Here is a 17,992-nt window from a genome sequence, read left to right on the forward strand (position 1 = left end):
CAGCCCATTTCTCTCCCCTGGCCCCTGAACTCCAGCCCTTTGCATGCAGAATTTCCAATGCCTCAAATCTTCTGAGCTCAGCCCTACCCTGGTACCTGCCTGAGGAGCCTGTGCCAGGAGGTTTCTGCAGCATGCAAAAGGACTGGAATCTTCTCTAAGCCGGACTCAAGAGCCACATCTCCCCCCTTCCTCTGCCCACTCTCCTGCAAGCTTCCTTCTGCTGGGGGATGGGGTTTCTGGTTTATGAGCCCCCCCATCCTCCTCCCTCCCACACACATACACGCAATACAATTAATGCCTCTCTTCCCTTTGCCCGTGTTCAAGGGCCTCAGGACTCCTCGGGGGCAGGGGCTAGGGGCCTCTGAGTGCCTCAGGAGAATCCTAATCACACTGGAGCAGCCACGGCTTGATTCCATCCTCAGTGATGCCTTCTGACATTTAATGAGTTAAGGAGCTAAATCCCCTTCATCCCAGAGCGGCTGAGCTAGCTGCAGTGCTGGCTGCCGCAGGAGCAGTAAGTGGGAGAGGGGCTGGGACTAGACCAGCCATGCCTGTATCTACGCAGCAGTGTGCTTGTGTGTGCAAATCTGCATGTGCACAAATGCTGGTGTAGACCCAGGGGCCTGTGAGACCAGGGACATGCCTCGCCAGGGGTCAGCCAGGCTGGGACCCGCCACCTACCTCCTCCAAATGGCCAGCACGCTCATCACAGAGCCCAGGACAAGGATGGCTGAGATGGTCACCGCGGTGACAACTGCGGGGCTCTGGTCCCTGGAGCCTGAGGCAGCTGGAAGGAAAAGCAGGAGGTGGAGGCAGGCAGAGGACCAGGCTGCTGGGTGGGTGTCCTCAGCCCACAGCAGGACTCCCACCGCACCTCTGCCTCCCAGCAGCAGAGGGGTTGGGGAAGTCCCAGCAAACAATGGCGCCTGGAGCTGCCTCTTCTCCTGGGCCAGGGCGCCTCCTCCGCAGCCCCGCTCTGAGAGACAGGAGCAGGGGTCCAGACAGGCAGGCCTGGGACTCCCTTTTTGCCTTTCAGCTGGGCCATGAGAGACCTAAGGTAGCTCTGCAGAGAGAATGGCCTCTTGTTAGAGCTCCCCAAGCACCCAGCGAGACCATTCACCACCAATAATAAAAGCAAACATTTAATGCACACTTACTGCATTCAAGACACTATACCATGGGCCTTTAGGAAATGACCCTATTTTATCATCGCAACAAGCCAGTAAGGTGTCATTGTCTCGACTTCTTAGCTGAGGAAACTGATACCAAGAAAAGTTGTGTCGTTTGCTCAAGGTCACACAGCTAATAAATAATGAACCTAAAATTTGAACTGGATTCCAAGAGTCTTTGCTTTGGATAATGTCACCAAGGGAGAGGTCTAGAGGACCCCGGGCTCTCAGCCTTATCCATCCATCCAGCAGTACCAGGCGGGCACTGGGGAGAAAGCAATAAATGAGCCAGAATCCCTGCCCTGGAGGTGTTTCCAAATCCACTGAGAAAGACAAAAACAAAAACTTAACTGTAGAATGAAAAAGAAACAGAGAAATGAGCAGAGCTGAGCAGAGGAACAGTCATTTCTTCCTAAAGGCGTCACAGAATACAACAAAAGTGATGGGATATCGCTTCCAAGATTAGGTTACAGGAGACTGTGGCTTCTGTCTCGGGTGCCCTCTCACTCACTCAGTCCCTAAAAGAACCTAGTTGCTGTGTTCTGAGTAGACCTACGGAGAAGCCCAATGAGGCATGCCTCCATCAGCGCCAGCAAGAACCCTAGCGGGAGACAGAGTCCCCAGTTAAACCCTGAGATGACCGCAACCCCAGAGGACACTTTGATAGCAGCCTTGTAAGAGACCCTGAGTCAAGTGGCACCCAGTTAAGCTGCACCCACATCCCTGATCCACAAAAAAACCACAAGATAACAAATGTTTATTTTCAGCTGCTAAGCTTTGGGGGCAATTAGTTTTGCAACAACAGAGTATTGAAGCACAGTCTTTCGTCACAATCCTGATCTGGGGATACAGCTCACTGGAAAAAAAAAAATGCTGTATAGGCTTGGAGACCCAACCCCCTCACCCCAGCTGGGGCCACAGCAAAGGAGGCTGGGGAGCTGAGCAGCAGCCACTAACCAAAAAAGTACCAAATGAATGGACGTCATCAGTCCCTGCCCCCACCACACTCACTCCAGCCAAACCCCACGAGCTTTTGTTCAGATGGCTTCCTCTAATCAACACGCCTTTCCCGCCCATCTCCACACATTCACCTGCTCCCCAGCCTTCAAAGACATGGCTCTAATCTCCTTTTGCCAGCACCTGGCTGAGGCCTGGCACAGACAGGCATTCGAGCAAGAACTGCTGTCTCCCTTCCCAGAACTCAAACTCCCTCAACATTTATTTTATCTCCACCTCCCTTTGGGCTCAGAGCTCTTGCTATCTTGGATTAGACTCATGTAGCGTGTTGGAGAGAATTATTATCTTGACAGCTGGTGCCAGAATGCCTCTTAGGGGGAACTGCCTTTGTCCAGGAAAATACTTTCCTGAGCTGCTTGGGATAGATAGAGGTGAGACCCCGAGGGCTGGGTTAGCAGCAGGAGAAACAACAAAAGAGGAAGCTAAATGCTCTGCATGCATCCCGAAAGGGATTTGGGGGGGTGGGGGGGGAGGGGAACCAGAGGAGGGAAGCAAAGGGGGGCGGTGGTAGAACAACGCCTTGGAGAGGCTGGAGCTGTTTTAGGATCAGTATATCTGAAGTTCAGCTTTTGTTTTGTTTTGATAACAGCTTTATTGAGTGATTCTTCAATACGATTCACAAGTGAAAGTGTACAATTCTTGTTTTGTTTTGTTGATTGCCGCAGTGCAACGCCCTTCCCGGCCCCCAACGTTCCATGAAGTCTGTTTCATACTCTAAGGGCTAGTGGGGAAAGGGACAGCATCCCAAGTTTGGGTCCCTACCATGGCAGAGAGAAAGAAGCAGAACGGGAACAAGAATTCAGCAATCAGCAAGAGGGGACCACAAGATGAAAACTGCCCCCAAAGAAATAGCAGGAATCTCGGGGAGGGCACGGGATGTTTCCGCCAGATGTAGGATAGGTCCTGAGAGGCAGGAAGCCACCAGCTGAGAACTGGGGTATAGGTGTTCGTGAACACCTCCCCAGTGAGCTCCTCCAGCACAGGTGGCCCACCTAATTCATGTCACTGAACAGGCATCCATCAGTGGATTCCAAATTCACTAGTTAATTAGGCTCTCATTAAACTGTTCCACAGGATCCCTGAATTACACAGATAATCACCCCCTCCCATTTGTCTCTCCGCCCCATCCCTGTACTAAGTTCTCCCTGCCCGGGTCCACTGGCAAAGACCACTTACCCTCCCCCGGGGTCTGTACTTCAATGCTGGGGTTGAAGCTCTGGGTCTCCCAGAAGGGCCCTGGGGAAGCTGCCCGGATCTGAAAGACGTAGCGAGTCGCTGGCTTCAGGTTGGTGACAGTGACTGCAGGTGCCGCTGTCTTCACTGTGGAGTAAGTCTGCTCACTCTGACCCTGGGGAGGGACCAAGAAATGAGGCCCAGATCCAGGGCCAGACCCACGCTCCAGGGAGAATGATGGGGGGAAAGGAGCAGGGAGGCAGGTGGGTAGCCTTAGGTGGAAGAAGCTGACTCCAATCATCTTGGGCGATTCCACAGGTTTCTTCCAAAGGATCCCCAACCCCTTCCTCAGGTTTTGGTGCCAGATGAATTACAGAAAGATTCTAGTTTGGGTGTCACTATAGATGAGGGACTAGAAACCTATACACAAATCACAGTCCTTTGCTGTCCAGTGGCAATCTCCTTAGCATGGCCTCAATGGAAAATATCACTGTGATCTTGATACTAATCCGTGCCTTTTTATCTTATTGAATCATAAATTATGTAAGACTATTTTTATTTTTTGTGTTTTCTAGATCCCTACAGTGACTATATATTTGTAATTAAAAAACGTATTAAAATGTCACTTGAAATTTTATAAAGTTGGGGCAGTAGGATGTCCACACCTAGTGTGTATTTGGGGGTGGGGGAAGGTGACCTGCTGAAAACTTAACTTTGATTTTGCTTTCCACTGCTGTAGCATGAAGTTCTCCTGCCTGTGGGCGGCGTCTTAGGAAGAGGTGGAAGAAATTCCTTCCTTGCCCATCAACCTCCTCTTCCTCTCCCCACCCTTGACCCTCACAGGCCTCTGTGTACTACAGTCTTACTAAGGTAATGGTAGAACACTGGTTTCAAGGGGGTAGAAGGATACAGTTCCACAAGGATGGATGGGGGGGGGGGTGGATGCCTCAGACCAGGCTGCTGGAAGGTCCCTAATGCAGCAGGATCTCAGAGAAGGACCTCCTGGGACTCGAACTGGTTGCTAACTAATTGTGAGGGTATTTAGAGCCCAGATTGCTTATCATGGAGGGAGTGGAGCTGGGATCTACTTAAGCAAAGTTGCATGGACCAGCAGGAGCACTGTGTATTTTCACTATTATTTTAAAATGATGTTACTTATTCTTTCTATCTGTAAAATTAGCACAATAATTCACACATTCATAGTTCTGGAGAGTTGATTGTTATACACTTACCAGCATGCCCCCGAGCCCCAGGGTACCACCTGACCTAGCAATGTGCTCTGACAGTCATGCATTTTTGTAAAATTTGAGATAATATAATATTTCTGCATTCTTTTTCTTAAAAAAGGGTTGCAAATAGTATGTGTATGATTTGGGCACACAAAATCTGGATCAGCCCGCAGAGAAAGCTCTTTACAACTGCAAACACAGGGAAAGGTGGTGAACGATAAGATGATGGCTAGTGATGAACTGAGACTTGAGGGAAAGTGGAAGAGCTGGGAGTCCATGGTGTGCAAGGGATGCGAAGGAACTCCAGCCTGGAAGGCTACTTAGGAAGCCAGCAGATGTTTAGAAAGAAAGAAAGAAAGGCTTTTGCTGGGAGGAGATGGCGAAGAAGAGGAAGTAGATGGGCAAGAGGGGCAGCAACTGGGAATGCAGTGCCAGATGCCTCCAAGCCCCTGACTCACCTTCTCATAGTAGCGGATCTCATACTCCGTGCCATTGGCCCCACGGGCTCCAGCGAGGATGGGCTCCCGCCATGACAGGGACACACTCTGGGGATCCACTCGGTCCCTGCGAATCTCATCTTCCTCCCAGGGCCCTGAAAGTAAGCAATGTGGAATTTTCGACCAGGAAGGCAGAGCAAGGCCAGGGGTCTGGAAGGGTCTGGCAGTGGAAATGGGGGCGGGGCTAGGGAAGGCTGAGGGGCGTGGTCAAAGGGCTGTGAGTGGGGGCAATAGGCCCCTGAGGGGCGGGGACTGAGGGGTAGAATCTTTGAGACCAGAGGAAAGCAAGGCCCCTGCCTCCCCACACACAGCTCTCCACTTAAGTGGCTCCTAGGGGGTAAAGCACCAGGCCTTCTGCTGCTTGCCCTTCCCCTACATTCTAGCTTCCCTCCCTGTGGCAGGTTCTAATCCCTCAGGCTCTTTCTACATTTTCTGTGGTTTAGAGACAATAGAGAGTATAAGAGGCAGGAAGACCAGCTATCTCTATTCTTACAATCTGGTCAAGAAGTAATATACTCAACACACTAGAAATAAAAGGAAACTACTTCAACATAATAAAAGCCACATCTGAAAAGACCAGAGCTAACATCTTACTCAACAGGGAAAGGCTGAAAGTTTTCCAAAATCAGGAACAAGGATATCTACTCTTGCCACGTTGATTCAACATAGTACTGGCAACCCTGGTCAGAGCAATTAGGCAAGAAAAAGAAATAAAAGAAATCCAGATTGGAAAGGAAGAAGTAAAATGATCTCCATCTACTTGTGACATGATCTTATATATAGAAAACCTTAAAGACTACAAAAACGAAAGAAAAAAAACGTTAGAACTAATAAACAAATACAGCAAAGGTGCAAAATACAAAATCAACACATAAAAATCTATTGGATTTCTATATATTAACAATGAACAAGTCTGAAAAGGAAATTATGAAAAATTACTTTCTTTACAATAACATTAAAAAGAATAAAATACTCAGGAATAAACTTAATGTCAATGGAGAACATTAAAACAAAACAGGTACTCGTGTCTGCACTAAGACAGGGACCACACCAGGTTACTGGGGAAAGATCATGACTTTACTTCAGTGTGTTGAGCACAGGCGCTTCTAAGAGAGGATGCTGGAGAGGCAGCTGGGTAAGCAGTTCCAGGGCTCACAAAAGGTGTCTGGGAGGAAAGTAGACACCCAAGAGCCATCAGAAAGTGATTGGATGAAACTGCCCAGAAAGAGAGGAGGAAAAGCTTTTAGGGAATAAGCCCAAGAAATAACAACATTTAAGAGGAAGACAAAGGAAGAGGGCCATTGAAAAGGAGGAGCCCGTTCTGAATGGTATCCATCTAGCCACTCCACCTCCGGTTTTTCTCAAATTTCAGTTAAAACAGAGATATAGAAAGAGTAGGAAACCCAGAACATCACCATAAACTAGTCTTGACAGCTGACTGCAAGAATGGAGGATGGAAGGGGGGAGTGGTGAGGCATATTTCTACCCATGATAAAGCCAGTGGGACTCGATTGAAAAGTACAATTGTAGTGAACCCCAGGCTAAGCTGCCCACAGAGTGACATTGCCTCCCAGCCTAAAAATAATTTGAAAGGTCCTGTATCCTTCCTCCCACTGTCTGACCCTTAAAAAATAGCAAGGTCTTTGTCAGCTGGACAATTCATAGCCACCACTTGACTGCATAGTTGCTTTTGAGGATAAGTGCTCTTCCTTACCCCCATGGAGTGCCTCTCAGCCTAAATCCACTCGGAGGTGGCGGCACCCAGAAAAGATGTGACACAAAGGGGAGCAGAATAATGAAGCATCCTAAGAGGTGGCACAGTCCTTTATAGATACAGATGGATGGCACAGATAGGAAGAGGCTAGGAATGTCATTTTTAAAAACTACATTTGTCGAAGCATCAGATGGCTGGGATACAGAGGTAAGAGGAGGTTCCACTTCAGCTGCACATAGAAACATTAGGTGAAAGCCTGATAAAGCCTGAGAATGGAGCTAAAAACAGAGCCCAAGCACCTGCTCTCCCACTGCAGATTTGTGATGAGATTCACCCTGCACCCATGTGGGGCCAAGAGTGCAGGAGACACTATAGGAAACCAGTGCAATAGACATGCCCCCCCTTCTCTCATTGGCGGAGTGCAATTTTTGCTTCAGGAGCTATTGTCTCCCCGCAGATGACTCAGGTTAATTCTGATTGTTCTCAGACATCTGTGTGCACTCCTTCCCTTTGCCAGTGATTGTGCTGGGGTTGGACTTGCAATCCAGTTCTGGCCAACAAAAGGAGAGATTAAGAGGAGGAGGGGTTCTAGAAAAGGTTTCTTGGCCTTAAAAAGATACCTACAAGGAAGAAACAGTTCACTTTCTGCTCTGGATGTTAAGGATGTGATGTTTTACCACCATGAAGGAGCCAGGCTATGTAATAAGGATGACAGAGTGGAAAGAGAGAGAGAACCCGGGTTCTTGAGGACACTGTTGAGCTGCTGAATTAACCAGGCCCTAACTTGACTCTCCTAGGCAAACTAAGAAATCATTTTAATCAAATGTCAGTTGCATTGGGATTTATTGTTACTTGCAGCTGAAAGGCTCACAACCGATCCAAAGGACAATTCACACAGCTTGGCTTTTTTTATTTCACACACCAGCTATTTCATTGTTCAAGAATAAGTAAACAGCAAACACCAAGAAATTGGGCATAAGAAAAATATTTCCAAAGATGCAAACAGAAACATTAATCTGAAGAGTCAAGAGGGGCAGATTTTTAAGTGTGATTTAGTATGACAGTTAGAGGAACAAGTAAGAGACAGTTTGGCATCTTCATGAAGGTGAAAGAAAACACAGACTCCACAAAATAGGAGCAGAAGGCCATGAAGAGAAAACAGGTGGAGAAGAAAAGAAACAAAATGAGATGAGATAAAAGTGGAGACAATGAGAAAGGTTTGTGGGGGAACTAAAAGTGCATCAGCAACACTGAAATGTTTAATAAAAACTCGTTACAAATGTAAGGAATTTTAACAAAATCACAAGCAGAATGGGAAACTTAAACCTCTCAATCTCTGGAACACCAAGTAGAGAATAAAAAGAAAATAGACTTGAAATATATATAAAGGGGACTGGGGGGAGGTAAAAGAGAGTAAAGGGGCAGATAAATGGTGATGGAAGGAGACTTGACTCAGGGTGGTGAACACACAATACAATACACAGATGATGTATTATGGAATTGTACTCCTGAAACCTATAGAATTTTATTAACCAGTCACCCCAATAAATTAAATAAAAAAGAAAAAAGAAAGAATAGGGGAGGGCAGATACTACAGGGTGTCCCCCAAAAGTGTATACACACTTTAAATAATTATAAAGTTGGTGTTTATTAAAATACATTTCATTTTCAAAGTGTAATAGAATCTCCAGACATTATTTAATTGTTTTGTCAATGCCTGTTTTCAAACTGACGTCTGTTCTGGTCCAGGCACTGCTGACAATGCGAAGCAATGGAATCGCAAACATCACGAAACATTTCGTTTGGTATTTGTGAGCATTCTTGTTCAATGGCTGCTCTCGATTCAGCGACTGTTGCAGGTTTCATAGCGTAGACTTTGTCTTTTAAGTATCCCCATAAAAAAAAGTCTAGTGGTGTGAGGTCTGGTGAACACGCGGGGTATTCTACAAAACCCCTTCATCCAGTCCACCTGTTTGGCAAGATCTCATCAAAGTAGGATCTAACATAGTGATGGTAGTGTGGGTGTGCCCCGTCTTGCTGTTTCGTGATGTTTGCGATTCCATTGCTTCACGTTGTCAGCAGTGCCTGGACCAGAACGGACGTCAGTTTGAAAATAGGCGTTGACAAAACAATTAAATAATGTCTGTAGATTCTATTACATTTTGAAAATGAAATGTATTTTAATAAACACTGACTTTATAATTATTTAAAGTGTGTATACATTTTGGGGGGGACACTCTGTACATAACAAAAATATTACACATCTTTTTCACCAAAGAAACTACTAGAACTGTTCAATGAATTCAGGAAAGTAGCAGGGTGCAAAATAAATATTCAGAAATCAGTTGCATTTTTATACATCAATAATGAACTATCAGAAAGAAAAACAATTCGATTTACAATTGCATTAAAAGAAAGAAAAAGAAATCCCTGGCTGGTGTGGCTCAGTGGGTTGAGTGCCAGCCTGTGAACCAAAGGGTCACCACTTCCATTCCCAGTCAGGGCACATGCCTGGGTTGTGGGCCAGGTCCCCAGTTGAGGGCGTACAAAAAGCAACCGCACATTGATGTTTCTCTCCCTCTCTTTCTTTCTCCCTTCCCCTCTCTCTAAAAATAAATAAACAAAATCCTTGGAAAAAAGAAATCTAGGAATAAGTTTAACCAAGGAGGTAAAAGATGTGTACTCAGAAAATTATAAAATATTAAAGAAATAAATTCAAGAAGATAGAAATAAATGTAAGCATATGTCATGCTCATGGATAGGAAAAATTAATTATTAAAATGTCCATATGACCCAAAGCAATCTATAGATTCGATGCAATCCCTGTCAAAATACCAAAAATGGTATTTTTCACAAAAATAGAATAATCTAAAAATGAATATGGGACCACAAAGACCTTGAGTACCCACAGCAAAATTAATAAAGAACTCATACTACTCAATACCAAAAAAACAAATCAATTAAAAAATGGGCAGGGGACCTGAACAGATATTTCTCCAAAGAGAATATACAGATGGCGTATAGACATATGCAAAGATGCTAAACATCACTAATCATCAGAGAAATGCAAGTTAAAACTACAATAACATATCACCTCACACCTGTCAGAATGGCTATCATTAATAAATCAACAAACAATAAATGTTGGAGTGCACTGTTAGTGGGAATGCAGATTGGTGCAGCCACTATGGAAAACAGTATGGAGGTTCCTCAAGGAATTAAAAATAGAACTGGCTTATGACCAAGTAATTCCATTTCTGGGTATATATACAAAGAAATACATAGCACTGATTTGAAAAGACATGAACCCCTATGTTCACTGCAGCATTATTTACAATAGCCAAGATATGGAAGCAACCCAAGTACCCATCAACAGACAAGTGGATAAAAATGCTGTGGTACATATCGTCGTCGGCAGCCGTCCGTCTCGAGAGACGATGGTGTAGCTTCTTAAGAGTCTATCTGCACCGCCGAGAATGGCTGTGCAGTCCGACTCGGGAGTGACACGGTATCTGTCTCCTCCCGTGTTGGATCGACATCTTGCGATGACGCTGGAGTGTCCTCTCCAGTGAAGCTGAAGCTACAGAGCCTGGGCAGGGTGATATGGAGGGTCTGCTGTTGCCCATGCAGCAGACCCCCCCTCTCTTCGCAGCTGAAGGGTCCAAGGGAAAGACGGAGTCAATACAGCTTGGCTTCAGGTGCGCCGCAGGAGTTGCCGGTGTTGACTACAACGTCAAACCGCCTTAGGGACTCCGGCTCCGGATTTTCTGTCGGGGTTTACTCCCTTAGCCTTTCCCCTGAAGAGGTATGCCGCAAGGCAGCGGAGGTTTTTTGGAGTCAGAGTTTTCCTTCTCTGATGTGCCCTGACTGGAAGATCGAACCAGCGACACTTAGCTCGCAGGCCGACGCTCAATCCACTGAGCCAAACCAGCCAGGGTGTGGTACATATATACAATGGAATACTACTAGGCCATAAAAAAGAATGAAATCTTACCATTTGCAACAGCATGGATGGACCTAGATGATATTATATACTAAGTGAAATAAGTCAGACAAAGAAAGACAAATATCATACGATTTCACTTAAATGCAGAATCTAAAGAATAAAATAAACAAATAAAACAGAAACAGACTCATAGATACAGAGAACAAACTGATAGTTGCCAGGGGGAAGAGGGGTTAGGGGGCTGGGTGAAGAAGGTGAAGGAATTAAGAGGTACAGACTGGTAGTTACAGAATAGTCACCAGGATGTAAAGTACAGCACAGGGAATATAGTCCATAATATTGTAATAACTATATATGGTGCCAGGCATGTACTTTAAAATTGGGGTATTTTAAAGATTGAGAATTACATCAAATTCCCCTCCCCCAAAATGGTGCATTTCCCAGAGAGTTACCCAGGTAGTTTTGTATGCCTTCAAAGAATGCATAATTGTGCTATTTAAATTGTTCCAGAGAAGAGTCTTCCTGATGCCTTTTCCAAAGCCAGAATTACCATACTGCCAAAATTTGACAAACAACACTAACAGACACTACAAAAATCTTTCTGACAGATGTAAATGGCAAAAACTATTAAAAGTCAAGCAAATTAATTCAGCAAAATATTAAAAGAATAATGCAATCATATCTCATAGGGCATCATCTAAGAATGCAAAGAGAGCTCACACTGAAAAATCCATTAATAGAATTCATCATACCAATAGGTCAAAGGACAGGAAAACATGTGGTCATCCTGAAAGATGCTTAAGAGGCATTTCATAAAATTAACGTCCATTCCTAATTAAAAAAAAAAAATTCACTAAAAAGTGGAAGCATTATATGGCCAAGGGGCTTTGGTGGTAGACAGAGCTGAATTCAAAGATGGGTGTCTACTTACCAGCTGATTGACTTTCAACAAGTTTAATTGTTTGAAAAATTATTATCATTCCTTTTCAATGAGTTAATGTAGAAAATTACATTGCATAGAGCCAAGCATAGAGCAGCACTCAATCAATAGAAGTTTAGTATTCTTATTAATAAGTAAAAATAAAGAGTATTTCCTTATTTCTAAATCTATCTCTATAGAAACAATAGGATTGTTAATATGACATCCCAGATAAAATATAGTATTGCATATAGTATTATACAAAAGGGATTTTTTAGCAGGTAGTTCTAGGTATAGAGATAGAAAAAATGTGGAAGACTATACTTTAACATATTAATAGTTGTTAATCTCTGGGTAATGGAATTATGGGTGCTTTTTTCCATGCTGACTTTTAAAATGTAAACGCAATAGCAAATGTTAAATCACAACAGAGACTGTAAAAAAAAAAAAAAAAAAACAGAACTGTTTTTTCTGGAAAGCCAGACAAATTGGGCAATCGCTCCCAAAAGGCAGAGGAAAAGGATTAAGAGCTAAAAATGATAAAGGAAGTGACAAGATTTGAGAATCAGAAAATGGATGTACAACCTAAGGCTTAGAGAGATTCTTAAGAGAGATACTGGAGCCACCAGAAGTTCTAGTCAAAGCAATAACTAAAATATTTTTCCAAGAATTTTTTTTAAAAGGTGTGCAGATCAAAAGTTTTACTGTGTTTCAGTCAAACTCAATGAAAAGAGAGTGGTACTGGTTAAATTTTACTCTCTTCAGTAGGTTAAGAATTACACACACATCTGTGTGTCTTTGTGTGCGTGTACGTGTATTTATATACATATAACTTGAATATATTATATATTCAAGTTACTTACAAAAGAATGAACATTACCCTGGCCTCAGACTTTCTTCAGTTACAACTACCAGAAGACAGAGAAGCTGAGTCACAAACCAACTATATCTTCTCAGATATGAAAAGACAGAAACCATACCACTCACTTTTCCTCTTGCAAAGGGGTACATGAAGGTGAACCCCAGCTGAATGAAAGATAAATCAAAAGTAATTTCAAGAATGAGGAAGGTGTAAGATACGAGGGTGGTAGGTCTTTCTTTAGTCATCTCAGTTCCAGATGCAGAAATGAGACTGTTCTGTGTTGACCAGTGGGTTCTGCCGCCACTACGGTCTGACCGACGTGCTTCCTTGCTCTTTTCCAGAACCAGGAAAGAGATCGGCGGATGCAGCAGACGCCTTGGGGAGGCTGACGGAGGGAGGATCCCTCTACGACAGAAGAAGAGGTACGATCCTGCTTCCTACTGAATTTTTTTAATATAGGGAGGACAAAAGGTTGAGGCACTATCCACCTCCTTTTTCCCTAGGTAAGTAGAGGCAAGACAACTGCAGAGTTGGGCGCAGAGCAAAGACTTTCTGCGCCCACCCGCTCCCATCCACTCTCTCTTTTTATTTTATATATTGATTTTAGAGAGACTCTCTTTTTTAATTTTTATTTTATATATTGATGAGAGAGAGAGAGCGTGCGCATTGGATGTGTTGTTCCACTTGATTACGCGTTCGTTGGTTGCTTGTTGTTGGTGTCCTGACCCACTGGGGATCGGCTCAGCTACCTTGGTGTATCGGGATGACGCTCTAGCGAACTGAGCTACCCGGCCAGAGCCCCCGACTCTCTTAAATGATCTCCTCCTCTGAGGCCAGCAGCAAGGGGTCAGAGGCATCCTCACTCCCGCCCCCTTGCCTTCTGGAGGTCGGGGATTTTTTTTGGGGGGGGGTGTCACTTCGTCGGCTGGAGAGACGCTGGGCGGGCGCTTCTTGGCGGCGGCGTTGGCAGCAATTGTGGATTCTTTGAGGTGGCTACGGGGCGTGGGGATGGTCCCGTGGGAGGGACGTGCGAGGGACGGAGGGGGCCTGGGGAGGGCTCCGGGTGTGGAAGGGGGCGGGCGCCTCACGGGGAGGGGGGCGGGTCGGGGTGCAGAGAGATTCCTGCGCGCGCTGGGTAGCCTTACCCCCTGGCCCGGTGGAGACCGTGACCTGCGCGTAGGTGGCTCCCACGGCGGCCGCAGGGCCAGAGACGCCGTTCAGCGCCGCCACGCGCACGGTGTAGCGCGCCCCGGGCCGCAGGTGAAGCAGCGTGGCGGAGCGCTCGCGAAGCCCGGCCTGGCGCGGCACGAAGGCCACCCGTGGCTCGCACGGCTGGCACGCGCCCGCTGTGCCCTCGCGGCCGCAGCGCAGGCACAGCAGCGAGTACGTGACGTCTGAGCGGCCGCCGGAATCGGCGGGCGGCAACCACCGCAGCCTGAGCGCCAGCGGCGAGCGGCTCAGGCTGTACTGCAGGTCTCGCGGTGCAGACGGTGGCCCTGGGCGGCACGGGGGCAGGAGCCAAGGAGAGGGGAGAGACGGGGGCGTGGGGGCCAGTGAGAGGGGGGGATGTGGGAGTGGGGCGCGGCCAATGATGGGGTGGGCAGAGGTTGTGAGGGGACGAGGATGGGAGTATGGGGACCTAGAGCCAAGTGTGAGGGGTGTGAGTCAGCCTCCCAGCTGGGGAGTGAGGTGAGGTGAGGTCAGGGCGGATGGGGGCGCTCCACTCGGTGATCTGCCTAGAAACCCAACCGCATCCCTCTGTCGGGATTTTCCCTGCTTTCCTTGCTCTTCCAACGCAAAGCCCCGACCCCCATCGCCACCCCCGGCCCCCATCCCCACCCAGGCTCCCCTCCCTCCACCCCTGTCGCAAGCCGTCCAGCCCGCCTTTACGGCCCCCAGTGCGGAGCCCCCAGCCCTCACCAACACTTTGATCCGACTTTAAAGACCGCCCTCCCCCTCCCTCCCTAAGGCGATCTGCGAGGGACTCACGGGTGCAGGAGGCCCAGGGCGGGTCAGTGGGCGAGCGCGCGTAGCTGTCCAGGCAGGCGCAGAACGTGGAGGCGTTTTCCAGGGCTCGGCTGTGCTCTGGGCATGGCGAGCAGAGGGGCCGCCGAGGGGACACCTTGTAAAACCCTGGAGGACAGGCTGCGAGGAGGCGCCATGTGAGAAGGAGGGGACTCCTCCACAGCTTCCTTCTCCCCCTCTGTCCTGCCTGCCCTCCTTAGGGTGGGGGTTATCACCTCTAATCGTGGTGGGAAAAGGCGGGAGGATCTCAGTTACTCTTGCACCGTCCTATGAGGTGGCCGCTCCGGACTACACAACCCCATACTACTTGATCCTTCCTTAGTAAGAGCTTAGCGTGTGTTAGAGCACTGCAGTGTTTTACTTCGAGCCCTTCTTTTCATCCTAACAACAGCCCGTGAGGTATGTGCTTTATCCCCATTTTAAAAATGAGGACACTATGGCTCAGAGATGTTAAGTAACTTGCCCAATACCCTACACCTAGTAAATGGTGGGATCCCAACCCCAGCAGACTGGTTCCCGAGCCCTAATGCCCACTGGAAAAAAATGAGCCAGACTTTCCCAGTTTCCATGTGAAGACATAAGAGAGGTACTTCCACAGTTACCAAGGGACAGACAGACACCCACACTCTCCCAGATATACAGACAGACACTCTGACACACACATGTCAAAGCTCATCCTCCCACACTTCTTTGGGATTAATGCATCATAAGTCCTCAAATCACACACTTGGTTCCAGTTTGAAAGTGGGACCCACCAGGTGGCAGGGAGGGGAGTGGAGAAAAGGGAGGGACAGTGAGGTTTCCCTGGACACTTCCCCAGTTACTTCACTTCTCTTGCCTCAACCATAACAACAGGTTGTTAGAGCGTAGGTTTTTATGACTAAACAATCTGGGTTTGCAGCTAAGTTGCACCACTTCTTTGCTGTGTGGCCTTGGACAAGTGGGTTGACCTCTCTGAGTCTTGTGTAGCATACCTTGAAAAGGTTGTTGGAGGATTAACTGAGATAAAACAGGTAAACTGCTTAGCCAAGTAGAGACATTTACACAATAATGGTAGTAATTACTGTTCCTCCATCACAAGCCAGAAATGGAAACTGCTACAAGCCCACTTTAAGAAAGTTCTCACCAGCTGGGCCAGGGAAGGAGGTAGTGGCTCTTGGCCTCTCCTCTAAGAGGTTCTCACCTCATTCCTTAGCTCTACCAGGATTTCTCTGTCCCTCCTCTGTAATTTAGCTGGTTAACTGAAGGCTGGCTGTTCTCCAGCCCCAAGAGGACATTGTACAAAGGAAGGGATACAGACTACCCCTTGGGAAGAACTTTCAGCCTGCCTGGAAGAAGAGGGGAAGAGCTGAAGGCTTGCATCATGTGGAAGGCTTAGTCTTGGGAGGGTCCATCTTGCCTAGAATTCTGGGCAGCCCAGCGTTGGGGCAGGGCTTCAGCAGCCCAGGAGCCTTTGGGAGTCTCTGCTTCAGTACAAAGCATGGGACCCACTAACTTCGTGGCCTGTGGTCTAGTGAGCAGCAATGACCCCAGCTGGGACTCAGAAGTCCTGGGTTCCAGTCTTAGCTCTGCCACTTCCTTTGCCTCTCTGGCCTCAAGAAACCCTCCATCAAATGAAAATTACAACCAGAGCCTGCCCACATCTGTTGTAAAATAAGAGGCAATCTGTTGGCAGGGTCTCACCACTGTAGGAAAATAATGCTGGAGGCTCCCTTTCTCTGTGTGGATGTGGGCATGTGTCCCAGAGGTGGGTGGTCCTGTCAGAGACAGCACTGGTTATCTCTACTCTGAGAGGCTTTGTTTAGAAGAGGGTTGTGTTGAGGGGCAGACTCAAGAAGGGACTCCTGACTGCCAGCCCCTCCCTCTTTTCCTCAAGGTCAGAGTCAGAATTTCAGAGGCCATGTAGTTAGACTGGCCAAGTCCTCCACAACTTTTCTAGCAGTAGCCGCCTTCTTCTGAGGCTGCCTCCGCTGAACGACACTGGCAGGTAGAAAGTGCTTCCTTATAATGAGCCCCAATCGGCCTCCCTATTTGTAGTCCCCCTTGTGCCACCCCATCGCAGGGTCTCAGTGTGCCATGTGGAGCCTTAAAGGACATCTGCTAAGGTTCCTCTGCTCCAAGGAAGTTTTATAGAGATTTGAAGAGACAGGTCGTACATCCTGATTTTCTCCTCCAGTCTTTTAATAATTTGTCTAGTGGCTGGCAGAGGGGAAACAAGAATCAAGATCACTAAAGAGAAACAAAAAGGAGAGAGCACATCTTTGCTGTGTCCCCATATCCATGTACCTTTAGAGAGGGACAGGCACTCAGCTAGAAGGCACTTGAAAGGCTCTCCCTTTTTCACACAATTCTGACTGTTTCACTTCCCTCCCCACTTCCATTACCCACCCACACCACACTGAGCTCTTCTCTTCTCACCTCTGCCTGAGGCCCTATAATGTCTTACACGCTTTCTCTCTTGGCAAACTCCTAAGCTTCTCCAAACCCAAGTTCAAAATAATACCTACCTGTGAAGCTTTCCCTGGCAGCCTCCCTAGCTCCCTACTCCCCAAGGTAGGGCTGATGCCATTATGAGTGGCCTTTGGTCTCAGCCTAAGGAGTGGGAACTCAGCACAGCTCCAGAGTGGGATCGGGTTTTGGAGTATGTTGAGTATGTGTCTGTGTGTGTGTCTGTGTGATTGCCCAAATCATGGATCTAAGCCTCCCCCTCCAGCCTTGATCCATTCACTCAATATTTTTTTTAAGCATCTACTATGAGCCAGGTGCTGTTCTAGGCTCTGGAGGTACAACAGTGAATAAAACAGACCAGGATCCTACTGTCCCTTGGTACAGATGCCCTCCTCCCACCTTATAATAAGAGAGACCATCAGCTGGCAATTCCACCAAGGTCTGGCCATCAAACCCACAAACACCTCCATCCACACCCATCCTCCCTCTCCTTCCTCCCTCCCAAGCCTAGTGGATCCTCCACTCTGGATCCCACCCTCCCAGACTACATTCCATCAGTCAACTAACCTCCAAACTCTTACACTGCTCCTTCTCTACTGGCTCTTCCCCGTGACAGAACATGGGAGCAGAGTGGTAAAAGCCATCCATTTAGGGTGCAGACAGCAGGGCACTGTCTATAAAGTGTCTAAAAACAATCAAACTGACTGAAACATGGTCTGCTTTTATCAGCAGCACGTGTCAGCAATTCTAACCCACATCGGTAATAAAATACTTCTTCCCCCTGATGCAGACCACTCCCACCATCCTCTCCTTGGTACCCCACTGGCTCCTTCATCATATAAGTAAGGTTCTCCCATCTACAGTAGAAATCCACCCTCAACCCACGCAGCGTCCTCAAGATAGAACCCCCTCTCCTCCCTGTTTAAATCCAGCCTTCTGGAGAGTTGTTTACATTCCCACTCTAGCTCCTCAGCTTCCTTCATCCTTCAACCT

The 17,992-nt window shown here is 47.2% G+C and overlaps 1 protein-coding gene across 1 annotated transcript in view; it reads right to left on the reverse strand.

Moving 5' to 3' along the window:
- EPHA10 (EPH receptor A10) overlaps positions 1-17,992 on the reverse strand; it is a 34,877-nt gene that overhangs the window by 9,874 nt on the left and 7,011 nt on the right. Inside the window, exons 4-8 of the mRNA XM_090269141.1 lie at positions 14,516-14,671; positions 13,672-14,022; positions 5,047-5,180; positions 3,363-3,534; positions 682-787 (exon numbers count right to left, since the gene is read on the reverse strand). Of these exons, the coding sequence (XP_090125267.1) occupies positions 682-787; positions 3,363-3,534; positions 5,047-5,180; positions 13,672-14,022; positions 14,516-14,671 (919 nt within the window). The remainder of the gene's footprint in view (positions 1-681; positions 788-3,362; positions 3,535-5,046; positions 5,181-13,671; positions 14,023-14,515; positions 14,672-17,992) is intronic.

This window comes from Furipterus horrens, unplaced genomic scaffold, assembly GCF_987537825.1.
Source record: "Furipterus horrens unplaced genomic scaffold, mFurHor1.1.pri manual_scaffold_3, whole genome shotgun sequence".
In the NCBI taxonomy this organism is placed as follows: Eukaryota; Metazoa; Chordata; class Mammalia; order Chiroptera; family Furipteridae; genus Furipterus; species Furipterus horrens.